The sequence below is a fragment of the Scyliorhinus torazame genome, chromosome 7 (genome assembly GCF_047496885.1).
Source record: "Scyliorhinus torazame isolate Kashiwa2021f chromosome 7, sScyTor2.1, whole genome shotgun sequence".
Classification (NCBI taxonomy): Eukaryota; Metazoa; Chordata; class Chondrichthyes; order Carcharhiniformes; family Scyliorhinidae; genus Scyliorhinus; species Scyliorhinus torazame.
In genome coordinates, this window is record NC_092713.1 from 95052147 (window position 1) to 95079343 (window position 27197).

Genomic DNA, 27197 nt, shown 5'->3' on the forward strand with positions numbered 1-27197 from the left:
ATACATAGACACTGGCATTGGGTGAAGCATACAGGAGTGCAGTATTAATCAGGTCAGTCCATAAGAGGGTCGTTTAAGAGTCTGATAACAGCGGGGAAGAAGCTGTTTTTGAATCTGTTCGTGCATGTTCTACCCGCTGTTACCAGACTCCTGAATGACCCGCTTATGGACTGAACGGATCGCGCCACACATCTTCTTTACTGAGTAGTACTACACTCCGTATGCTTCACCCGATGCCCGTATAGAACATAGAACATAGAACAATACAGCGCAGTACAGGCCCTTCGGCCCACGATGTTGCACCGAAACAAAAGCCATCTAACCTACACTATGCCATTATCATCCATATGTTTATCCAATAAACTTTTAAATGCCCTCAATGTTGGCGAGTTCACTACTGTAGCAGGTAGGGCATTCCACGGCCTCACTACTCTTTGCGTAAAGAACCTACCTCTGACCTCTGTCCTATATCTATTACCCCTCAGTTTAAAGTTATGTCCACTCGTGCCAGCCATATCCATCCGCGGGAGAAGGCTCTCACTGTCCACCCTATCCAACCCCCTGATCATTTTGTATGCCTCTATTAAGTCTCCTCTTAACCTTCTTCTCTCCAACGAAAACAACCTCAAGTCCATCAGCCTTTCCTCATAAGATTTTCCCTCCATACCAGGCAACATCCTGGTAAATCTCCTCTGCACCCGCTCCAAAGCCTCCACGTCCTTCCTATAATGCGGTGACCAGAACTGTACGCAATACTCCAAATGCGGCCGTACCAGAGTTCTGTACAGCTGCAACATGACCTCCCGACTCCGGAACTCAATCCCTCTACCAATAAAGGCCAACACTCCATAGGCCTTCTTCACAACCCTATCAACCTGGGTGGCAACTTTCAGGGATCTATGTACATGGACACCTAGATCCCTCTGCTCATCCACACTTTCAAGAACTTTACCATTAGCCAAATATTCCGCATTCCTGTTATTCCTTCCAAAGTGAATCACCTCACACTTCTCTACATTAAACTCCATTTGCCACCTCTCAGCCCAGCTCTGCAGCTTATCTATATCCCTCTGTAACCTGCTACATCCTTCCACACTATCGACAACACCACCGACTTTAGTATCGTCTGCAAATTTACTCACCCACCCTTCTGCGCCTTCCTCTAGGTCATTGATAAAAATGACAAACAGCAACGGCCCCAGAACAGATCCTTGTGGTACTCCACTTGTGACTGTACTCCATTCTGAACATATCCCATCAACCACCACCCTCTGTCTTCTTTCAGCTAGCCAATTTCTGATCCACATCTCTAAATCACCCTCAATCCCCAGCCTCCGTATTTTTTGCAATAGCCTACCGTGGGGAACCTTATCAAACGCTTTGCTGAAATCCATATACACCACATCAACTGCTCTACCCTCGTCTACCTGTTCAGTCACCTTCTCAAAGAACTCAATAAGGTTTGTGAGGCATGACCTACCCTTCACAAAGCCATGCTGACTATCCCTGATCATATTATTCCTATCTAGATGATTATAAATCTTGCATCTTATAATCCCCTCCAAGACTTTACTCACTACAGATGTGAGGCTCACCGGTCTATAGTTGCCGGGGTTGTCTCTGCTCCCCTTTTTGAACAAAGGGACCACATTTGCTGTCCTCCAGTCCTCTGGCACTATTCCTGTAGCCAATGATGACATAAAAATCAAAGCCAAAGGTCCAGCAATCTCTTCCTTGGCCTCCCAGAGAATCCTAGGATAAATCCCATCAGGTCCCGGGGACTTATCTATTTTCAGCCTGTCCAGAATTGCCAACACCTCTTCCCTACGTACCTCAATGCCATCTATTCTATTAGCCTGGGGCTCAGCATTCTCCTCCACAACATTATCTTTTTCCTGAGTGAATACTGACGAAAAATATTCATTTAGTATCTCGCCTATCTCTTCAGACTCCACACACAATTTCCCATCCCTGCCCTGGACTGGTCCTACTCTTTCCCTAGTCATTCGCTTATTCCTGACATACCTATAGAAAGCTTTTGGGTTTTCCTTGATCCTTCCTGCCAAATACTTCTCATGTCCCCTCCTTGCTCGTCTTAGCTCTCTCTTTAGATCCTTCCTCGCTACCTTGTAACTATCCATCGCCCCAACCGAAACTTCACACTTCATCTTCACATAGGCCTCCTTCTTCCTCTTAACAAGAGATTCCACTTCCTTGGTAAACCACGGTTCCCTCGCTCGACGCCTTCCTCCCTGTCTGACCGGTACATACTTATCAAGAACACGCAGTAGCTGATCCTTGAACAAGCCCCACTTATCCAGTGTGCCCAACACTTGCAGCCTACTTCTCCACCTTATCCCCCCCAAGTCACGTCTAATGGCATCATAATTGCCCTTCCCCCAGCTATAACTCTTGCCCTGCTGTGTATACTTATCCCTTTCCATCATTAACGTAAACGTCACCGAATTGTGGTCACTGTCCCCAAAGTGCTCTCCTACCTCCAAATCCAACACCTGGCCTGGTTCATTACCCAAAACCAAATCCAACGTGGCCTCGCCTCTTGTTGGCCTGTCAACATATTGTTTCAGGAAACCCTCCTGCACACACTGTACAAAAAACGACCCATCTATTGTACTCGAACTATATCTTTTCCAGTCAATATTTGGAAAGTTAAAGTCTCCCATAATAACTACCCTGTTACTTTCGCTCATATCCAGAATCATCTTCGCCATCCTTTCCTCTACATCCCTAGAACTATTAGGAGGCCTATAAAAAACTCCCAACAGGGTGACCTCTCCTTTCCTGTTTCTAACTTCAGCCCATACTACCTCGGAAGAAGAGTCCCCATCTAGCATCCTCTCCGCCACCGTAATACTGCTCTTGACTAGCAGCGCCACACCTCCCCCTCTTTTGCCTCCTTCTCTGAGCTGACTAAAACACCTAAACCCCGGAACCTGCAACATCCATTCCTGTCCCTGCTCTATCCATGTCTCCGAAATGGCCACAACATCGAAGTCCCAGGTACCAACCCATGCTGCCAGTTCCCCTACCTTGTTTCGTATACTCCTGGCATTGAAGTAGACACACTTCAAACCACCGACCTGAACACTGGCCCCCTCCTGCGACGTCAAATCTATGTATTTACATTGTATATTCATGTATGTTCTATGTTTTTTCACGTATGGAACGATCTGTCTGGACTGTACGCAGAACAATTCTTTTCACTGTATCTCGGTACACATGACAATAAATAAATCAAATCAAAATTTCCTGCTTTCCGACTCCTTCCCTCTTAGCAGGAGTTATATTTCCTCCTTTCCAGTCTGATAGAATGCTTCCCAAATTCTAATGAATTTTGGAAAATTAACACCAATGCATCTACTACCTGGTTTGCCGGTTGAACCAGCAAACTGGAGACCTGTCAGCCCGCAGCTCCATCAGTTTGCTCAATACAGCTTCCCTAGTGATAGTGATTTCACCAAATTCCTCTCTCCCTTCCACTTCTTGATTTATAGCTATTGCTGGAATGGTTTTGCATTCTCTATAGTGAAGACAGAAACAAAATATTTGTTCATTTCACTTGCCATTTCCTCATTATCTATTATTAACTCCCCATTACCACTCTCAAGACGACAATTCCTGCTACCCACGTTACATTTCTATCTAGATTCCCATCATTCTCAAATCCATTTATCCTGATTAAACATAGAAACAGAAGATAGGTGCAGGAGTAGGCCATTCGGCCCTTCTAGCCTACAACACCATTCAATATTCCCGTACCAGCCTCCCCGAACAGGCGCCGGAACGTGGCGACTAGGGGCTTTTCACAGTAATTTCATTTGAAGCCTACTTGTGACAATAAGCGATTTTCATTTTCACATGATCATGGCTGATCATGCAAATTCAGTATCCCACTCCAGCTTTCTCTCCATACACCTTGATTACTTAGCTGCAAGGGCCACGTCCAGCTCCCTCTTGAATATATCCAACGAATTAGCCCCAACAGCTTTTTGTGGTAGAGAATTCCACAAGTTTACAACTCTCCGAGAAAAGACGTTCTTCCTCATCTCAGCCCTGAATGATTTACTTCCTATTCTTAGCCTGTGACCCCTAATTCTGGACGTCCTATACATCGCATCCAGGCGACCATGGAGTGAGCGGTCGCACATTTGGCAGCTCCCGCTCATGATGGTCTGTGTGTGGCTTTTAAGACGGATTGTTGCAGGAAATTTGTAGAGAAAGGGTGTAGAAGAACAGAAGAAAGGGACCCCCACTTTAAGGAGCTGTGGCCCAGGAGTCATCGGAAAAGAACGAACCACGCAGTGGTGCAGGGCGAGGAGCGGACAACGCCACGGAGATGGCGGATGAACAGGGTCGGACACCGTTGGCTCAGTGGTTGATGGACCAGTGGGTGAGATTCTTAAATGAGAAGTTCAACCAACAACTGAAGGAGAGTGTGGAGGACCTGGCCCGGGCGGTGGACTCAATCAAGGCGGTGGCTGACCGCGTGGAGATTAAACTGGCAGCCCAGGGTCAGGCGATCCAGAGGTTGGAGGAGCTGGCGGGGGAGCACGAGGACCAGTCTGCCTCGATGGCAGCAGAGATTCTGATGCTGCGTGACCAGCAGAAGAGGCTGCTGGAGAAAGTGGGGGACCTGGAAAATTGTTCTCAGAGGCACAACATTCGGATCAGGGTCTACCGGAGGGAATCGAAGGATCGGATGCTGGTACCTGTGTGGGGAAGATGTTGGAGACGCTGCTTGTGGAAGGTTCGTTTGATCGACCGCAGGCCCAGGGGGTTGAGCCGCCAAGGCCGATGGTGGTACGATTACATCGGTTCCTGGACAAGGAACGCATTATGAGGTGGACCAGGGAGAGGAGGCGATGTACGTGGGAGGATGTAGAGATCCAGGTGTACCAGGACCTGGGAACCAAGCTCACAAAGAGGGAGAGCTTTAATGTCAAATCGGCCCTGTACAAAAAGAGCATAAAGTTGGGACTTTGGCTAGTCGGAGGAGGAAGCGGACTTCATGAAGGAGAATAGACTAACAGAAGAAGGAGGATCTTGAACTTTGACTGAGGAGAACTGAACTATGTTTAGTAAAACTTTGGATCTGTGCTGTTTGGACTTATTTCGGGGGGTTTTGCTTGTTTCTTGCCGTTTTCTTCCCGGTTCGGTTTGGGGTTAGGCTGGTATATAGTAATTCATAAAGGGAGAAGGGTGGGCCTTTGTGCTCAGACCTTGGGAGGCATTGTTTGTTTGTTTTTGCTTCTTGCCTTTGTGTCGACTGTTTATGCTAAGAGCGGGGGGGGGGGGGTAAGATGCTAGGCGCCATGGACGGGGGCTGCAAGGCTAGCTGGGAGGGCTAGTTCACGGAAGCAAAGTGGGGGGTGAGCTGAAGACCGATGTTGGGGGGGCGGGGGCTTTCAAAGTGGAGGAGGAGGAGGGTTGATGACGGTGGTTGCCAGAGGGCGGGCCGGGGAGTTGAGAGACACGGGCCGCAGACTGGCCTAGGAGAGGTTACGGTTGATCGGCGGGGGGGGGGGCGACCAGGCTGGTCACGTGGAACGTTCGGGGACTGCATGGGCCAGTAAAAATAGCCCGTGTGTTCGCGCACTTGAGGCGACTGAAGGCAGATGTGGCCATGTTGCAGGAGACACAATTGAAGGTGGGGGGTCAGATTAGGTTGAGGAAGGGATCGGTTGGGCAGGTGTTTGAATGAAAATGAAAAAATGAAAATCGCTTATTGTCACAAGTAGGCTTCAAATGAAGTTACTGTGAAAAGCCCCTCGTCGCCACATTCCGGCGCCTGTTCGGTGAGGCTGTTACGGGAATCGAACCGTGCTGCTGGCCTGCCTTGGTCTGCTTTCAAGGCTAGCGATTTAGCCCTGTGCTAAACAGCCCAGTTTCATTCAGGATTAGACTTTAAAACGAGGGGGGTGGCAATCATGGTCAATAAACGTGTGGTTTACAAGGTGGGGAAGATAAGAGGCGGACCCAGCGGGTAGATCTGTTATGGTTAGTGGGAGGTTGGAGGGAATAGCCATGGTATTCGTAAATATATATGTCCCAAACTAGGATTATCATAGAATTTACAGTCCAGGAGGCCATTCGGCCCATCGAGTCTGCACCGGCTCCCGGAAAGAGCAGCCTACCCAAGGTCAACACCTCCACCCTATCCCCATAACCCAGTAACCCCACCCAACACTAAGGGCAATTTTGGACACTAAGGGCAATTTATCATGGCCAATCCACCTAACCTGCACATCTTTGGACTGTGGGCGGAAACCGGAGGAAACCCAGGCACACACGGGGAGGATGTGCAGACTCCGCACAGACAGTGACCCAAGCCAGAATCGAACCTGGGAAGTAATTGTGCTATCCACAATGCTACCGTGCTGCCCCCTGTGTTGAGTTTGTCAGATGGGTGGTGGGGAAGATCCCGGACCTGGATTCATATTGACTGATTATTGGGGGGGGGGGGGGGGGGGGGGGGGGGGGGCGGTCTGAGAAGGTATCAGCTATGGCAATGGAGCTGCGGGCATTTATGGAGTGCATGGGGGTGGATCCATGGAGATTTGGGAGGCCAAGGAGTAAGGAGTTCCTATTCTATTCCATTGTACACAAGGTATATTCCCGGATAGACTTCTTTGCGTTGGACAAAACGCTGCTAGCTGAGGTGATGGATGCTGAATATTCAGCAATTGTGGTGTAAGACCATGCCCCACACTGGGTAGACCTGCAAGTCAACAAAGGCAGCACGGTAGCATTGTGGATTGCACAATTGCTTCACAGCTCCAGGGTCCCAGGTTCGATTCCGGCTTGGGTCACTGTCTGTGCGGAGTCTGCACATCCTCCCCGTGTGTGCATGTGTTTCCTCCGGGTGCTCCGGTTTCCTCCCACAGTCCAAAGATGTGCAGGCTAGGTGGATTGGCCATGATAAATTGCCCTTAGTGTCCAAAATTGCCCTTAGTGTTGGGTGGGGTTACTGGGTTATGGGGATAGGGTGGAGGTGTTGACCTTGGGTAGCGTGCTCTTTCCAAGAGCCGGTGCAGACTCGATGGGCCGAATAGCCTCATTCTGCACTGTAAATTCTATGATAATCTATGAAAGGAAAGGCCCAGCGGCCGCAATGGAGGTTAGATGTGGGGCTGTTAGCGGAGGAGGAGGGGTGCGAGCGGGTGAGGAAGGCCATTCGGGGATATATAAAGTTCAATGACACAGGTGAGGTTTCGGCAGGGGTGGTGTGGGAGGCACTGAAGGCGGTTGTTAAGGGGGAAACTCATCTCAATTCAGGTACATAAGGAGAAGACTGAGCGGGCGGAGTTGAACAGGCAGGTAGGCAAAATATTACAGGTGAACAGGAGTATGCGGAGTCTCCGGATGACGGACTTCTGAAGGAGCATCAGAATTTGGGCTCCTGTCCACAGGTAAGGCGGAGGGACTGCTGAGGAGGGTGAAGGTGCCGGTGTATGAAAAGGGGGAAAAAGCCAGCAGGATGTTGGCGCACCAGCAGAGGAAACAAGAGGCGGCAAGAGAGATTGGTAAAGTAAAAGATACAGGAGGGAAGTTGTTTTGGATCCAGCAGGGGTGAATGATGTGTTTCGGGAGTTTTACAGTAGATGGTGTAAATCGGAACCCCCATCCAGGGTTCTCTAAACCCTGGCCCATAACAAATTGGGGGCTCGTCCGGGATAAAAGTCTATCTATTGGATTGGCTTAGTGAACTTAAAGACAGTGAGGGGTGAGCATGTTGTGGTTGCTTTTCAGGTGTGGTATTCTAGTTTAAGTGGAGAGTGTGTTGTGGACAATCGCTCTTTCAGAGGCTCGGATGTTTTTGGGGGGTGGAGACGGTCACACGCAGTACCTTAGGGACAGAGACTAAAAGCAGACTGTTAGATTTGGCAAAAACATTGCAGTTAACATTACCTGACAAAATGCGAAAAGATGAGGTAATTATGGCGGAGGCTAAGCATTTAAAGTTGCCTGAGATACAGTTTGACTCATTGGAAATGGCAAAAATACAGTTACAAATTAAACAAATGGAACACGAGAAAGAATTAAAGCAGCTCGAATACGAAAGAGATAGAGAGGAAAAAGAAAAGGAGCGAGAAGAAGGAAGAAAAGAAAGAATAGCCCATGCAGAACAAAAAAAAAGATAAAGGGAGATACAGATCAGGGAAAAAGATAAAGGAAGAAAGTTTCAACTTCAGAAAAAGGCCATGAAACATGACAGTCAGTTAAAATTGGCAGTTGTAAAGGGAAATGTACAGTTGGATGATAGTGATGAGGATAGTGGGAAAGAGCGTCAAAGTCGAAGGCTTGGTAGGGATCTATTTAAATATGTCCAAGCATTGCCAAGGTTTGACGAGAAGGAGGTGGAAGCCTTTTTCATTTCATTTGAGAAGGTGGCTAACCAAATGAAATGGCCGTAGGACATGTGGGTATTACTGATTCAAACAAAGCTGATATGTAGGGCTAGTGAAGTGTTTGCATCACTGGAGGAGGTATCTGGAACATATGAAGAGGTGAAAAAATCCATCTTGGGTGCATATGAACTGGTGCCTGAAGCTTACAGACAAAGGTTTAGAAATTTAAGGAAAGAATTTGGTCAAACATACATGGAGTTTGAAAGGCTCAAACAGAGTAATTTTGATGGGTGGATAAGGGCTTTGAAAATAGACCAGAGAAATTATACTTTTGGAAGAGTTTAAAAATTCAATTTCTGATGTAGTGAGAACTCATGTGGAAGAGCAGAGGGTTAAAACTGCGAGGTTAGCAGCAGAAAGGGCAGATGATTATGAATTAGTTCATAAATCAAAGCTTGGTTTCCGACATCAGTTACAGCCTGTGAGGGATTGAAACTGGGGACATGAGAAATACTCAGTGGTAAAGGTAAAGGTGATCTGATGGGAGATAATAAGGAGAGTGTACCTCAGACTAAAAAAGAAATCCAGGAGGGTGGAAGAGACATGAGATTCCGCTGGGATGGAGGGACTTGGAGCCTCCAAAGTCGGGGATGTGGGTCAGTGACATAGCAGGGTTTCTCAGGCTAGAGAAGATTAAGTTCACCCTAAGGGGTTCATTACAGGGGTTCGCTTGGAGGTGGCAGCCGTTCATCAGCTCCTTTAAGGAAAACTGACCGTCGAGGGGGGGGGGGGGGAAGAAGAGGGGGAGGCATGGAAGTGGAAAATAAGGGTAGGGAATCTAATATATGGGGAGCTAGGAGTTAGGGCGGGGGTGGGGAGTTGGGTATGTTATGTGGGGTTTTTGAGTGTGTCAGACCGCTCTGTTATTTAGAATGTTGATATGTTAAAATGATAAATGCCTCAATAAAATGTTTTCTAAAAAAAAGGATTTTATATGTTTCTATGAGATCCCCTTTAAGTCATTCTCTGCTTTCTTTATATCTTGACCAATTGTCTAACCTGCCACTCATCTTTGCGCAGCTGCATGCTTTAACTTCTTCAGTTAACCAAGGATGGTGGGTCCTCCCCTTCAGATTTTTCTTTATAGTAGGAGTATACTTATTCTGAGTACTCTGAAATATCACCGTGATGCTTCTCTATCAATCTATTCCCTAGCCCAATATTCCAGTTCACTTCAGCTAGCAAAGCTTTCATGCCATTATTTAAGTTTAAAATACTAGTCTTTTAGAAAAAATATTTTTAGTAAGGTATTTGCAAGTTTTTATAATAATAACAATAACAGTGACATAAACATAGTACAATAAGCATTTCCACCCCATCCCAATCTTCACACCCATACCAATAAGAAAAAAAAAAAGAGTCTGCCCCCCCCTTTTGGAATTCTGCTTCTGCTGACATTTTAATTTTCCCCGAGAAAGTCGACGAACGGCTGCCACCTCCGGGTGAACCCTACCATTAACCCTCTTAAGGCGAACTTTATTTTCTCGAGACTGAGAAACCCAGCCATGTCACTAACCCAGGTCTCTGCACTCAGGGGCTTCGAGTCCCTCCACATGAATAAGATCCGTCTCCGGGCTACCAAGGAGGCAAAGGCCAAGGCGTTGACCATTTTCGCTCCCTGAACTCCCGGCTCTTCTGACACTCCAAAGATCGCCACCTCCGGACTCGACACCACCCGTGTTTTGAGTACCATGGACATTGCCTTAGCGAAACCCTGCCAAAACCCTCCAAGCTTCGGGCATGCCCAAAACATGTGGACATGATTTGCTGGGCTTCCCGCGCATCTCGCACACCTGCCCTCTACCCCAAAAAACGTGCTCATCCGGGCTACCGTCATGTGTGCCCGGTGGACTACCTTGAACTGTATCAGGCTAAGCCTGGCACACGAGGATGTGTTAATCCTGCTTAGGGCATCCGCCCACAGACCCGCCTCTATCTCTCCTCCTAGCTTGTCTTTCCACTTGCCCTTAAGCTCCTCCACCGGAGTGTTCACCGAGTCCAAAAGTTCCTAGTAAATATCTGATACCTTACTCTCACCCAGGTACTAGAGACTACTTTGTCCTGTATCCCCCGTGGCTGCAGCAACGGGAAGGCCGGAACCTGCCTTCTCAAGAAGTCTCGTACCTGCAGATACCTAAACCCATTCCCTGCTGGCAATTCAAATTTATCCTCCAAGGCTTTCAAGCTGGGGAAGCTCCCATCTATAAATAGATCCCCCATCCTCCTAATTCCTGCCCTTTGCTATCTCCGGAACCCACCATCCAGCCTACCCGTTACAAACCGATGATTATTATAAATTGGGGTCCAAACCGATGCTCCCTCCACTCTTTTATATCTCTTCCATTGCCCCCAGGTTCTCAGAGCCGCCACCACCACCGGACTTGTGGAGTATCGGGCCGGCGAGAACGGGAGAGGTGCCGTTATCAGTGCTCCCAAACTTGTGTCTTTTCATGATGCCGCCTCCATCAGCTCCCACCCCCACTACCCACTTCCTAATCATGGCTATATTAGCCGCCCAGTAGCAATTGCAAAAGTTTGACAGCTCCAACCCAGCCTCCCCGACTGCGCTCCAGCAACACTTTCTTCACTCGCGGGGTTTTACCCGCCCACACAAAGCCCGAAATAACCTTATTCACCCGCTTGAAAAAGGCCCTCAGGATGAAGATGGGGAGGCACTGAAAGACAAACAGAAATCTGGAGAGGACCGTCAGTGATAGCGGGAGCATGTCCCATCTCTTAAAGTCCTTTTTCATTTGTTCTACGAGCCAGGATAGGTTTAACTTGTGCAGTGCCTCCCATTTCCAGATATCGAAAGCTCCTTCCTACCATTCTAAACGGCAGCTCTCCCAGTCTCTTCTCCTGCCCTCTTGCCTGGATCACGAACATCTCGCTTTTCCCCATGTTCAATTTATACCCCGAAAAATTACCAAATTCCCCGAGGATCCGCATAACTTCCCCCACCCCCTCCAGCAGGTCTGAAATCTACAAGAGTCGGTCATCTGCGTAAAGCGAGACGCAGTGCTCCACCCCCCCACCGAACCAGCCCTTTCCAGTTCCTAGAGGCTCTTAACGCCATGGCCAATGGCTTTATGGCCAGAGCAAACAGTAGCATGGAGGGGGGGCACCCTTGCCTCGTCCCTCGGTGTAGTTTAAAATACGTCGACCTCAACCGGTTCGTACGCACACTCGCTACTGGTGCCTGATAGAGCAACCGCACTCAGTCAATGAAACCCTCACCAAACCCAAACCTTCCCAGGACCTCCCACAGGTGATCAAACTCAACCTCATCCATCGCTACCACCATCTCCATCTCCCTCCTTCTGAGGGCATCATAAGAACATTTAAAAGCCTTCGAACATCGGCCGTGAGTTGTCTGCCCTTTACAAATCCCGTCTGGTCTTCCCCCATCACCCCCGGGACACAATCCTCTATCCTTGTGGCCAGTAACTTAGCCAGCAGTTTGGCGTCCACATTAAGTAGAGACATTGGCCTGTATGACCTGCATTGCTCCAGATCATTCTCACGTTTCAGGATCAATGAATTAGAGGCCTGCGACATTGTTAGGGAGAGGACTCCCTTCTCTCTGGCTTCATTAAATGTCCCCACCAGCAGTGGGCTCAATATCTCTGAAAGCATCTCATAGAATTCCACCGGGTAGCCGTCCGATCCTTGGGCCTTGCCCAACTGCATGCCCTCCAGCCCCTCCATTATTTCCTCAATTTCAATTGGAGCCCCCAGCCCTTCCACCAGATCCTCATCCACCCTCAGGAACCTCAACTGACCCAAAAACTGCCTCATCCCCTCCACCCCATCCAGGAGTTCCGACTCATATAATTGCTGTAAAAGTCCTTAAAAACCTTTTTCACCCCCACAAGGTCCAAAACTGTAATCCCACCTCTACTCTTTACTCTCCCTATCTCCCTGGCCGCCTCCCTTTTCCTGAGCTGGTGCACTAACATTCTGCTTGCCTTTTCCCTATACTCATAAATCGCACCCCTTGCTTTCCTCAGCTGTTCCACCGCTTTCCTTGCAGTCAACAGCCCAAACTCCGCCTGTAACCTCCGCCGCTCCCTCAGTAGCCCCACGTCCGGGGCCTCTGAGTATCTCCTGTCCACCTGGAGTATCTCCTCAACTAACCTATCCCTCTCAGCCCGTTCCACCTTTTCTCTGTGGGCCCGTATCAAGATTAATTCCCCTCTGACCACTGTGTTAAAATCTCCCCCCATGATCAAGTTATGTGACTCTAGGTCTGGGATCTTACTCAACACCCGCCTCATGAATTCCACATCGTCCCAATTCGGAGCATACACGTTCACGAGTACCACCCTCATCCCCTCCAGCTTCCCACTCACCATTATGTACCTAATCCCAGTGTCTGACACGATTCTCCCTGCCTCGAATGTCACCCGTTTATTGATCAAAATCGCTACCCCGCTGGTCTTAGAGTCCAGCCCAGAGTGGAATACTTGGCCAACCCACCCCTTTCTCAATCTAGTCTGGTCTACAACCTTTAGGTGTGTTTCTTGTAGCATTGCCACGTCTGCCTTCAGCCCCCTCAAATGTGCAAACATGCGAGCCCTCTTGACTGGCCCATTCAACCCTCTAATGTAATCAGCCTGGTCGGGGAGCTTCCCGCGCCCCCACCTCTGCCGACTACCCATCACCCTTTTTAGGCCAGCCTCCAGCTCGCGTCCCCTGCCTACTCGAGCCCACTCTCGGGCATTCGCCGTCCCCGACCTCCCATTTGTCCCCTAGTAACAACCCCCCCCCCCCCCCAGTAACAGCACCAAAAGCCCAACCCCACATATCAAGCTCCAGCTTAACACCTGCTTGCCCACCACTGTGCTTCCTTGAGTCAGTTGACCTAGCTGACTTGATAGCTCCCACCCATGGCACCAAACAGTCCGTCTCCCCATTGTTCTCTCCCCTCTCCTGGCATCACATTCCCCAGTAAACAAACATCAGAAAAAAGTGGAAAACAACCACAGAAAAAACCCACAGAAACCACCCCGCTTCCAATAAGACAAAGTTAACTTTAGCCATCGAACCAGCCCCTTATTGCACATAACACTACTGATTCAAACCAGCACAAAAGTGAACGTCAAAAAAATCACCATTGCAACGCTCTCCCCAAGTATTCAGTGTCTTTAGTTCACATCCAGTCCTTTCTCCTTGATGAAAATCAATACATCGTATGGTGTTTCGAAGTTAAAATCCCATTTCTCACATGTGACCCACAGACGGGCTGGGTACAACATCCCGATCTTCACCCCCTTCTGAACGAGGGACGCTTTTGCCTGATTAAACCCAGCTCACCTCTTGGCCAAATCCGCGCCCAGGTCTTGATAAATGCGCAGCTCACAATTCTCCCACCTGCTGCTCAGTTCTTTCTTGGCCCACCGCAGAACGTGTTCCTTGTCCAGGGATCGGCGCAAACGTACCACCATCGCCGTCTCATTTGCTCGGGGCTTCTTCGCTCGGGTTCTGTGCACTCTATCCATTTCCAGGGGCCATGGGAACGCCTCAGCCCCCATCAACTTCTCCAGCATGTTCGTCACATAGGCCCCCGCATCCGATCCCGCATCCGATCCCTTACTGCCTTTATGGAGGCCGCCGATTCTCAGATTCTGCCTCCTGAACCTGTACTCCAGCTTCTCCTGCTTTCATTTCTGGCGGTCATTCATCACCTCCACCTTGGTCTCCAGCACGGTTATGTACTCCTCGTGCTCGGGCACCTTTTTCTCCACCTCCTGGATCGCATGTCCGTGGGTTTCTTGATTCTGCACCACCTGATCAATCGAAGCCTTGATCGGGTCCAGCATGTCCTTCTTAAGCTTGGTGAAGCCAATCTTCAAAAAACGTCACCAGCTGCTCCGTCGACCACTGTGCCGTCTCCCCGCGGCCCTGCTTCTCCTCCATGCTTTCCCGCCTTGCCAGCTCTGCTCGAGTCTTCCTTGTAGAACTTTTGTCTTCTCACACGGCCACTTCTGGTCCAATTCTCCATACACTGGAGGGGGATTCCTCCTCACCGTCTCATTCTCCACCAATTTATCCAATAAAATCCGGAAAAAAACGGGAGAAAAAGGTCCAAACGTCCGTCACAGGCGGGAGCTATCAAATGTGTGACCTACTCCTCCATGGCCGCCACCGGATGTCCTAAAATACTAGTCTTAGACTCACTCTTCTCCCTTTCAAATAGGATATAAAATTCAATCATTTTATTGTTTGCTGCTATTAAGGGTGCCTTCACTCAGGTCATTTGAGGTCTTGGGAGATTGAGATTGACAAGAAGGGATACCATACTCACAGCACAGATCATAGTGAGCAATTGACCAAGAAGGACAATAAATTCAAGAGATTTGAAAAAGTAGGCAGGTTATACAACAGATTCAAGGATCTAAGAGACGAAAGACTGAGCATACTTTAGAAAGGACAAAATGAAAGGTTGGCTTTCTGAGAGGTGGTGGTGGGATGAATAATTGAAAATTTAATTCCTGGACAATGCCCAACCATTGTTCAACATAATTTCCCCCGATGCTCCTCACTAGAAGGGGTGGGGATCATTTGAGCAGAAACTTGATCTTAAAGATGAGAGTAGGGTGTAGGTGTGGGCTTAAGTAGGGTGCTCTTTCCAAGGGCCGGTGCAGACCCGAAGGGCTGAATGGCCTCCTGCTGCACTGTAAATTCTATGATTGCATGATTTTAAAAGCTGTCAAATGTATTGTTTTCAGCATGTGATGCAGAGTTAATCAAATGAATTGATTCACTTTGGCTAAAGAATCATAAGGATCCCAACTCTGGGTCAGATTCGGCACTCATTTTCAGGATCATTCTTCCACAACAAATCATCTTACACTCCAGTCATCGAATTAGATATTCTATATTTTTCGAATGATGTATTTGTGCAATATCAAATGTGATGTGTAGAAATTGTTTTATGTTATATTTCATATCTGTGGCAGCAATGTTATTAAAAGCTCTGGCTTAAAATGCAGAGGCAGTGTGCAAGTGAGGTACTCATTCATTCCAACCACCTGGTTACAGATAAAGGCTAATGGAACAAAGGGGGCAATCAAATGGCTGTGTTGCGCCTAGCGCGGATCCGTGCGAGCCAGTTAGATAGCAGCAGAGTCTTTGGGATCTGTGCCTGGGACCGATCGGTTTCTGATCTAACCAGTCCACCCACTCCAGTGAGCAGGTTCTGGATCCCACCTAGATGTGGCGAGAAACCAATTGACCCCCTCCCTAGCCAATGGGAGGTCACCTGGGCACCCTTTAGCATACCTATTTTAAAACCAGGAAACTGGTAAAATGGCTGAGGGGATCGGAGGCGAGCAGCCATCTTTAAAAATCGGGCATGCAGCCTGGGGGCTCTGGAGCTGCTGCCTCGGGAGCGGTGGCAGTCCTGGTCGGGAGGGTGCGTGCGTGTGAGCTGGGTTGCCCCGCAGGTCCAACAGGCCATCCCCCAGATTGTATATGCCCATAACAGGGACAACTTCAGCCGCTGCCTGTCCATCCCGCTGAACATCTCCAGGGCAGAGCCCTGTCCGTGTTAATATGGCGAAGGGCACTAACTACCCCCGACCATGAGCAGCCGCTGGCTGCACACCTGAAGGCTATTTGCTAATAGGAAATTGGCATTGTTAGTTATATGAGCACTTCACAGTTCTCAAGTGGAATCCCATGGGTGTACATGCCATGTCTCAGGCAAGTGTTATTACCTAGCATCCCAATCAAAAGATCAGGCCTGGACACTTTTGTCTGAACCCTGGAGGTGTCAACGCCACAGAGGCAATAGTTAACAATCAAACACCCTAGAGTTGGGGTTCAGCACTAGGGATATCCCTGCGACCGGAAGATGTGTGTGTGTGTGGATCAGGCAGGGTCTGGGGTCCGCCAGCACAACCAGCTCATTGAGAGGAGGGTAATGCAAGGGTGGGGAGGTTTGTCCTGGGGTGGAAGCGATAATGGATTGTCAGTCTCTCACCCTCTCTAATTCCTCACAGATATTGCAGTATGGATGGTATTGTGGACACTGCAGCAGTCGCCCTCGCAGTGCTGGTGGCAGTCCAGGCGGCCAGACACTGTGGCAGCAGCATCGTCACAGGCTTGAGGCGACAGCCCATGTGCAGGGGCCTGTCCCACACCGAGGACCCGGCCACCCATCAGGCCAGGGAGGGACCCAGAGTGCGAGGCAAGCGACATGGCGTTGTTGTTCGTTTGAGGAGATGTCGGACAGCGTTGTGTCGCAGGAGGCACGGCCTGAACAAGGGGATGGTCCTCGCAGCCTGAATGTCTATGCTTCGGGTTAATTCCAACGGGAAATTGTGCGGCATTTCCCAATCGACAGCTCACAAGTGCATCCATGAAGTCACGGATACCCTGTATGCCTGAGCATCGGACTATATACATTTTGAGTTGGACCAAGCCCAGGCATCCTGCCATCGCTGGGATCCCCCAGGTCCAGAGTGTAATTCATGGCACACATGTCGCCTTGTGCACACTGGGCAACAGGGAGTGCCCTTCATTAACAGGAAGGGGTTCAAATCAAAATGTTCAATTTGTGTACGACCGCCACCATCAGATCATGCAAGTGTGTACAGAACATCTACCTGGGACACAGATCAGCAGCATCTTCGAGGACCCCGCAGGATGACAGGTTGGCTTTTGGGGGGATAAGGTATACCCACTGAACTCCTGGCTGATGGCACCAGTCCAGAAACCAGAGACAGATGTGGAGACCCGGTATAAAGAGGCCCACCTATGGGCGGCACAGTGGTTAGCACTGTTGCTTCACAGCGGCAGAGTCCCAGGTTCGATTTCCGGCTTGCGTCATGGTCTGTGCGGAGTTTGCACGTTCTCCGTGTCTTGAGTGGGTTTCCTCCAGGTGCTCTGGTTCCCTCCCATAAGTCCCCAAAGACGTGCTGTTAGGTAATTTGGACATTCTGAATTCTCAGTGCACCCGAACAGGCGCCGGAATGTGACGACTAGTGGCTTTACACAGTAACTTAATTGCAGTGTTAATGTAAGACTACTTGTGATAATAAAGATTATGATTATTATGTTGCCACTCGTGCGATCATTGAGCGGTGCATCGGACTGCTCAAAATGCGGTTCCGATATCATGACCACTCTGGTGATGGGACTGCAGTTCCCGCCAGAGCGTTGCCTGCTTTGTGGCGGTCTGCTGTGCCCGCCATAACCTGGCACAGCAGCAGGGTAACGTGGAGGAGGAGGGGGCATGCAGCCTCATTGGAGAGGAGCCCGACCAAGGGAGGACCTGCGGGAGTAGCCGGAGGATGGAGGACAGGCGGAAAGGGTCTGACGTGCACGGAGGACAAAGGAGGTCTTCATCCTCACCACTTCTTGTAGGACGGGGCTTTGTCTGTCATCCCACCCACTCTTCCCCACCCATCCCTCCCGCCACACTGTTCCACCTACGTAGTTCCCTCATCCCCTCCCAGGCTACCCTGTTCCACCCTCCCAGGGTCTGTGTAACATCATTCCAGGGTGATGGGCCTGTGTCGGCACTGTCAGTGGGTCATTATACAAGGCAGGAGGGCGATGAAAATCCGCTTTGAGGCAAGCTCTGGTGCTCCTCAATCTAAGCATTGTCTGACTTCTGTCTTTCTGTTAACGGCACGCTCACACCCATCAGCTGCACATAGTGTGCCTTTGAGGCCCCGGATCGAGTACCACTGTGCCCAGGTGGCAGGCCTGCCCGCAATGCAGAATCACATGACAAAAGCTTCAAAGATCTCAGGTGTAACATGTTTTAATGGTACCAATGGTGCCCCCCCTTCATCTTGCCCAGTGCCCAATCAGTGATCCTCAGTCCAACACATAAAATATGGCCACCAGCGGACATAGATCCAAATCTACAGAGTATCTCTGACATGGTGTTGAAGAAAGAGGCCCAAAAGCTTTTCAATTTGGGGACAAATCCAGAACCTGTGTGGTTAGCTGGCCCCCGAGAGCAGCGTTTATCCTCCACCTCGGCGAAGAATCTACTCATCCTCACTTTAGTCAGATGCATCCTGTGCAACACCTTGAATTGAATCGAACTTAGCCAAATGAAAACGTGGAGTTGACCCTACGAAGGGCCTCATTCCACACCTCACCATCCAGTATGGGACCCAATTCACCCTCACCTCACTCAATGGAGTAGACGCCGTTGAAAGGATATGGCCATATGTGCCTGAAACAGTCCTCCAGTCAGACCCGGCCAAAGACAAAATCTTCTTCCACAGGGAAGAGGGTGACGCCAAAGGAAAAGCCTTGCGAAAAATCGCAAATTTGAAAACAGCTGAAAAAACTGCAACCAAGCAGTTGGAATTTCTTCGCCAACCCCTTAAAATTAGCAAATCTCCCCTCCACAAACAGATCTCCAAATCTCCCCAGACCCTCCCCCTACCAAGACTAAAATGGAGAGTCCATACCTGCTGGCATAAAAAGGTGGCTGTTGCAAATGGGGGCTGGTGAAGACAGGGAACAGAACTTGAATCACTGCCTGAACTGCTTCCAAATTCTCAGGGTGGAGACCACAACTGGATTCAAGGAAAATCTCACCGGAGAGAAAGGCAACGGTGCAAGAAACTATTGCATGAAGGCTAGAGGCAGTGCATTTGTCCCCATATAGAACCAGATTGCTAAACCATAACAATATTTTCTAAATATTGGTTGCCCAATAGTAAAACAATAAATTGGATAAAGCCAGGCCCCTTGATTGTCTGTCTCTTTGGAGCAAAGCCCCATAAGCCCCATAGAGGTTTACCCACCCAAATAAAGGAGGACATTCATTGCTGACTTTAACAAAAAAGGACTTGGGGAGAAAAAGGGTGGGAGATTGAAAGAGAAATAACAATCACAGGAGCACTTCATTTTAATAGTCTGGATCCTACCCGCCCAAGGAAAGGGAGAGGTTATCCCACTTCTGTTTTGATACTGTCAACCAGATTAGTGTAATTTAATTTATGAAGCAAGGCTCAGTTGTGGGCCACCCTTGACCCCCAAATAGTGAAAGTGAGTCTTGGCAAGGCAAAAAGGTAGTGTCCCCAGTTGGGTTCTCCTCCTGCGGGGGGGGGGCGTTGATCAAGAAACATTCACCCTTGTCAGAGTTGAACTCGAAACCAGAGAAAAGCCAAAAATACTAAGTAGCTCCATTATCACTCCATGGGGAGTACTGAGTGCGTAATATCGAGAAGTAGGTCATCCGCGTAAAGGGACACCCCGATACTCCACCTCCCCCAGATTTATCTCACTCCACTTAATAGAGGACCTCAGCGCTATAATGAGCGGTTCTATTGCCAAAGCAAACAAAGCAGTGACAATGGACACCCCTGTAGCTTGCCTCTATTCAACAGAAAATAACCAGAGTTCAGGACATTTGTACAAACACTAGCACTTATACAGTAGCCAAATCCAGGAAATGATTTTGTGGCTAAAGCCGAACCTCCCAAGAATCTCAAACAGATACTCCCACTCCACTCTGTCAAATATATTTTTGGCATCTGGGAAAACAATTACCTCTGGTTCGAACACAAGAGGATGGCCGACAGTTGTTGACCCTTGAAGCCGGTCTGATCCTCCGAGATTAGCTCTGGGAAGCAGGTCTCCAGCCACAGTGTCAACGCCTTGACAAGTAATTTGACATCCGTGTGCAAAAGTAAGATAAGTCAGTATGACCCACACTTCATTGGGTCTTTGTCTTTGAGAATCAAGGATAGAGACCTGTGTGAGGGCAGAGGCCAATGAACCCAGAATATGGAGTCATTAAACATGTTGAGGCTGCCTGCCGCTTAAGTTGGTGAGCTAAAAGACGACTGGCATGCTCCCCGTATTCTAAAACTTGCCCCTCGAGTGTTGCAGCTGGCCTACTACTCTGCCGGTTAATAACAGCTCAAATTATTTGCAGCTCAAATTGTTTGCAGCTTTTTCCTACTCATCAACAACTCTGGGGTAGGGTCCAGTGAGTACTGGTGGTTCACCTCAAGAATGCACTCCACCGGTCTCTGCTGCTCCACCCTTGATGTCTAGGAGATAATTTCCCCTGAGGACAAGGCTCTATTTTATTAAATTTTATACAGTCCTCAATGGCAGTGGACATGCGTTCAAAAATTTCTTATCTGCTGGTATTGTGTCTAACCTCCATGACAGACGTTGGGGAGGACCCGATTCTAGTGTCAAATCAACAAGGTATGGGGCATGATCCAAAATCAGAATCGCTGAGTACTCACCCGCTCCACCAAAGGGAAGAGAAAACACCAAACTGGAGCTTAAACTCTGAGCAAATACTCTCAAACTTTTCACGGAGCCATTCAACTCCCTAAAGTTCCAGGTGACCAAGTGAACTTGGGGGGGGGGGGGGGGGGGGCACCCCCTCTTAATCCAGAATCAGCCATTTCCATGAAGAGAGATTACCCAAAAGATACTTCAAAGGCACAGCAACAGGCCCACCCAGATGGCCACACAAATCAAATTAAAAGACTGAACAAAGGATAATCTGCAGACACCATCAGCAAACTACCTCCTCTCCCCCCGCTACTGCCCTTGAGCCACATTGAAATACCTAACAAATAAAGGCAAGGCAAACACCAACAACTAAAATCTACTTCAACAAATCTAAACAAAACAAGAGCTCTAAACTTATCTTTTAAAAAAGCTATAACGAGCTGCAACCAATCATTCCAGTTAGCTAACTCTTGTTAGTAGGGAGGCTCCCGACTAGAGTTAAGAAAAATGGTTACAAACAATACCACACTAAAACCCCATAAACCTCTCCCTCCGAAAGAGAGCCATAACAGACAGAACACTACATAGAACAACACCACCCCAAATCTAAACAAGAACGATAAAAATTCAACCCAAACAAGAAAATACAAGAACAAACATGAAACCTCAACAATGCAACAATTCAACATGCCCTTCCCCCAAACATTATTCCGAGCCCAACATCGGTTTTTAAATGAAGGATTCCACCTCTCCTGGTGCGTCAAAGAGTCCTTTCCATCAAAAGTTACTAAGTCGAGCCGGGTAGACCATGCTGAACCAGACCCCATCTTTATACAGGGCGGCTTTGGCTCAATTGAACGCAGCCCTCCTCTTCGCCAGCTTTGCTCCCACGCCTTGGTAGAACCTGATGCCGTGGCCTTCCCAATGCTCCTTCGTCCATCTCACCACCCGCTTTCTCCTTGAAGCTATGGAACGTCATTATTACCGCATGAGGTAGATCTTCAGGACGAGGCCTCGGTCCAACTCAAGCGGAGATGCAAATTCATCACCTTACCAAATATATCTGCAAAGTACTCAGTGGGCATTAGGCCTTCCACTACCTCCTGCAGCCTCACAGTTCAAAATGTTTCGCCTCCTGGACTGATTCTCTAGATCATTCACCTTGGCCTTCAGCGACTTGTTCGCTTCAGCCACCAAAGAGAGCTCTGATTCCAGTGAGGAAATCTGATCACTGTGGCTCGAAAGGCCACTTCCATATCTTTTTTTGTTGCTCCATGGGCTTCCATGAGCCGCTCGGATGGAGGCCAAGACCCCTTCCATTGATTTCCGAAGGTCTCCCACCCAATTCACAAAGGTCCTCCAACACAATCCACCACCACAAGAACACAAGAACTAGGTGGAGGAGTAGGTCACCTGGTCCTGAGCCTGCTCTGCCATTCAATGAGATCATGGCTGATCTTTTGTGGACTCAGCTCCACTTTCCTGCCCGACCACCATAACCCTTTATTCTTCAAAAAACTATCTTTATCTTGAAAACATTTAATGAAGGAGCCTCAGTTTATCAAATTCCCAAGGTACGAGAAAGCATTTAGGCAGTTAGGAGAGTGGCTGCGGCCCCAGAAGCTGATTCTGCCATTTTACCTGCCGACAAGCTCAGAGGCTTCCGACCCCGTTGACTAATTTCTGCTGTGCAACTTCTTTCCCCTAACCTTTCTGGGCACTTCAGTCATACAGGATCCTTATTCCAATAAATGTGGGTTTTCAAAAGAATACACCCCCAATACCAAGAAAAATGGGCAAAAACTACAGTACTCTAGCGGAGCCATCCCCTGCGTTTCCCCCCCCCCCCCCCTTACCCCCTTATATTACGCCACTGGAAGTCCTCCAGTTTCATCTCCCCCCCCCCCCCCCCCTTATATTACGCCACTGGAAGTCCTCCAGTTTCATCCCCCCCAACCCCCCCCCCCCCCCCCACCCACCCAAGGGCTCATTTTCGTTTGTCATTCGTCACGTACGTTCCTCTGTGGGAGTGTGTCTTAACCTCCCGGGTATCTTCTTGGCAACATGGCCCATATTGCATGCTGGATCCTATGCACCAAATTGTAAGATCAGTAAAACATGCATTTCTGGGATACAAAATTGAGGTCGACTCCTAATGTGAATATACAATTTTTTTAGCAGAAAACAGGACTGACAGGCAGCACGGTGGAGTAGTGGTTAGCACTGTTGCCTCATGGCGCCGAGGTCCCAGGTTCGATCCCGGCTCTGGGTCACTGTCCGTGTGGAGTTTGCACATTCTCTCCATGTCTGCGTGGGTTTCGACCCCACAACCCAAAGATGTGCAGGGTAGGTTGGCCACGCCAAATTGCCCCTTAATTATAAAAAATGAATTGGGTACGCTAAATTTTAAAAAAGTATTTGTACTGACTTATATGCCGAGCGCAAGACTAAACTGAATTCTGTCAGTCTGCTTATACACAATCTGGAATAATGACTGAAACTGCTGAGATAGAAGGTCATGTTAAACAGCGATATGAAGAGAAAGTCTTGGGAGAGTTGGTACAAAATTGAGTAATGATAAGAACAAAGAAATCAGAGACTAGAAGTTATATTCTGACACAACCTAAATTTGGGGGGACAAAAATCAGGAATGGCATTTCTTGGATATTTTTCACAAATGGGTTGGACATGAAACTTCTGTCTCACTCACCATTACATTTTACTGAAGCCCCAATAACATTGCAATCAAAAGTGCTTCATAGAAATTCCCAGCTCTGAACACCAAAGCTAATTTTGCGGCTAATGTTGTTCCTAACTTTTAACTAACCTGATTTAGGCTTAAGTCCGGTAGATCCTCAGTCTCTGGAACTTCACTACTTCCACTATTTTCTTCATTATCTCCTTCATCTCCATCATCATCCTCCTCTGCTTCATCTTCCTCGTCTTCATCATCATCATCGTCATCCTCCTCCTCGTCTTCCTCATCGGGGAATGGAACATTTTTCCCATAACCATACAAATTTAATAAATCTTGGATTGGCATTTCACCTTCCTAAAACAAAAACAAAACACGAGATGTCCACTTAGTCGCAATATTTTCGAAAAGGTCGACAAAAAAAAAAAGCAACCATTGGGTTTAATCAAGACAATTCGACAGTTGCATACAAATTCACTTTTCTTTTATGAAATTAATCAATCTTGGCAGGGCGGGGAAATATGTGAGATGGCTTAAAAATAGTTTGATGTCCAACAAAATGTCACAGATAGATATGATCTCAGGTTATAACTTGCTCTAAAACAGAACATGGCTTCCTTACTTCCAACTCTCCAGTTCTCGAATGAAGGTCTCACTGCCCTTACTGTTCCTGCCCAGGCTGTGTCAGAAGGCCGGGGGAGAGTGGAGCGGCTGGAGTGGAGTGACAATCCAACTCGGATGCCACGCCGCGGAGGCTCAGCCCCAGTGTGACTCCAGAACTGTAGTAACATATAGCTGATGTTCGACTGTACACTTTGTTAGAGCAATAAGGGATGAGAAATAAATGCTGGTTTTGCCAGTGATACCCATTTTCCGTACATAACAAATATTACATATATTTTAAAATTCATGGGATGTGGGTGTCACTAGCAATCCCAGCATTTATTGCACTTGTTCAGCCATTTCAGAGGGTATTTAAGAGTCAACCACATAGCTGTGGATGTCACATGGAGGCCAGACCAGGTAAGGATGGCACATTTCTTTCCCTGAAGGACAATTGACAATGGTTCCCCGGTCATTTAAGACTTTAAATTGTAGCTTTTATTGCATTCAAATTTCACTACCTGCCATGCTGACTATGACTTGCCTAGTATTTTCTTGCACAGCACACTACTCTACAGCTCCACTCATAACCTCTCCTGACTGGCACCTCACATCCCCAGTTGAATAATCAGCACTCACGCATTTTAAGCCTCTTAACTGACTGTCTAAAAAAAAGCAAATTACTGCTGATGCTGGAATCGGAAACAAACAGAAAATACTGGACAATCTCAGCAGGTCTGTCAGTATCTGTGGAGAGACAAGGGAGCTAATGTTACGAGTCTGGGTGACTTTGACAAAGACTTACCAGACTCGTAACGTTAGCTCCCTTTTCTCTCCACAGATACTGTCAGACCTGCTAAGATTGTCCACTATTTTGAGTCTTAAAAAAAAAAATGTCCTTCCTTTCCCTGCACATCAGCTGTTACCATCTCTCACTCCTCTCTGCTTCCTTTTCTGGCAGGAGGGAGCACAAAACTTGGTGGGAGTGGGGTAGACAAGGAGGGTTCTTCTGCAAGTCAACCACTTTTGTCAGACACTGGCAGGTGGTGTACCTCCTGCCTTAAATTCTCAGCAGAGGGTATGGTGGAGCAGTACACCAACTCCGCCAGACACCGGGGACCTTCTACGAGCACGGAGGAAAGGCTGGCTGTCTATTGGCTCACCAGCTGAGAAAACAGGCAGCCACGAGGGAAATAGCGCAGGTAAAAGACAGCAGAGGCAGACTGATGACGGAACCGATAACTATTCGAGACCTTCTACCGATTCGAGACCTTCTACCGAGGGCTGTACACCTCCGAACCCCGCCGATGGGGATGTGGATGAAACAGTTCCTCGACGGACTAGATATGCCAGTTGCAGCATAGGACAGGCGGGGGGGGGGGCGCGGGGACTGGAAGCACCAATGATCTGGGAGAAATCATGGAGGGCATCAGCTTCATGCAGTCGGGGAAGGTGCCGGGGCCCGATGGTTTCCCGGCAGACTTCTATAAAAAAATTGCACCTGCCCTGGCCCAACATCTAAGGGACATGCTCGCAGACGAGGGGCACCCTGCTTTCTATGCTAACACAGGCCACGATATCGCTGATACCCAAAAAAATCCAACCCCATCCCTCCCGACGGAATGCGGATCATACAGACCCATTTAGCTGCTAAATGTAGATGAGAAGATTCTGGCCAAGAGGTTGGAGACTGCGTACCAGAGGTGGTCGCAGAGGACCAGACCCCGACCCCCCCAGAGAGAGAACACCAGAGGGGATCGTCTCAGAAAAGGCCTTCGACAGTCAAATGGAAATCCCCCCTTGAGGTACTGGAGCGGTTTGGGCTAGGAGCAGGCTTCATTTCCCGAGTGAAAATCCTGTACAACACCCCAAGGCGAGCATTCGAACCAACACCAGCAGTTATGAATACTTGCAGCTGCACAGAGGCACACAGCAGGGATGCCCACTGTCCCCACTCCCGTTTCCCCTCGCAATTGAATCCCTGGCGATCGCTCTGCGAGACGCAAAATGCTGGAAGGGCATCCACAGGAGAGGCAGTGAGCACAGAGTCTCACTCTATGCGGATGATCTGCTCCACTAGGTCTTGGAACTGCAGGATGGTCTGAGAGCAATCATGCAGCTACTGAAATTTTTTTGAATCTTCTCTGGTTATAAACTTAACCTGGGCAAGAGCGAGGCATTCCTGGTGAACCCAAACGGGGGAGGGAGGGCCACAGCTGGAGGGACTCCTATTCAAATTAGCCCAAAACAAATTCCCCTATCCGGGGATCCAAATAGCCCAGGACTGGACACAGATCCACAAATGGAATCTGACCAACCTGAAGGAGGAAGTCAAAAAGTACAGAGATGGGAAACGCTCCTGTTCTCCCTGGCTGGGAAGGTGCAGATGATTAAAATGAACATAGTGACGAGGTTCCTCTTCGTGTTCAGATTGATACTGATCTTCATTTCCAAGGCCTTCTTCCACAACATGGACAAAATGATCATAGTGTTTGTGTGGGGGTAAGAATCCAAGAATCCCCAAATCAACACTGCAGAGAAAAGACACGGGCAGCCTGGCACTACCAAATTTACAATGCTACCACTGGGCAGCAACAGCAGAGAGGGAGAGGGGATGGGTACGCAAATGGGTGCGGATGGAGGAATCTGTAAGGGAAAGACCCTCCGGGCCCTCGCCACGCCAACGCTCTCCCCCCCCACCCCCTGGACGAAATACATATCCTGCCCAGTGGTGGTAGCTACACTAAGGACATGGAATCAGATGAGGCATCATTTTGGTTTGACCGAGATGTCCCGCATCTGCGAAACCACAAGTTCCCCCCCAGCCATGCTCGACACTACTTTTAAAAAAATGGAGACAGGACAGGGGGACGCTGACAGTCAGGGACTTTTAAATGGGGGACAGACGAGCGACGTCAAAGTCAAGTTAAACTGTTCGATCTGGCTCAGTTGCAACTCTGGAGACATTCACTATTCACATAAATGCAGGTCAGTATAGTTCCCAACTCTCCCCGTGTGTATTGTTTAGTGAGCAAGACCATAACTGCGAAGGGAATTTGAAACAGTTTACCAGGGCAAAGGATGGCCAGAAGTACGCACTGATAGGTGTCCACATGCATATGTAAATCAACATGGTCAAAATGCAACTATTGTATTCTTCAGTATTAAACGTTTGATACTTCGTACTATTATGGGCCAAGGTTTAGAGAACTCCAAAGTATACCATGGAGATCACCTGA

The 27197-nt window shown here is 48.5% G+C and overlaps 1 protein-coding gene across 9 annotated transcripts in view; it reads right to left on the minus strand.

Annotated features, from left to right (window-relative positions):
• Nucleotides 1-27197, minus strand: part of LOC140426391 (mesoderm induction early response protein 1-like) — a 98123-nt gene that overhangs the window by 44308 nt on the left and 26618 nt on the right. For all 9 annotated transcript variants that reach the window (XM_072511093.1, XM_072511094.1, XM_072511091.1 and 6 more), the window contains one exon: nt 23488-23712. In XM_072511093.1, coding sequence (XP_072367194.1) covers nt 23488-23712 — 225 coding nt within the window. The remainder of the gene's footprint in view (nt 1-23487; nt 23713-27197) is intronic.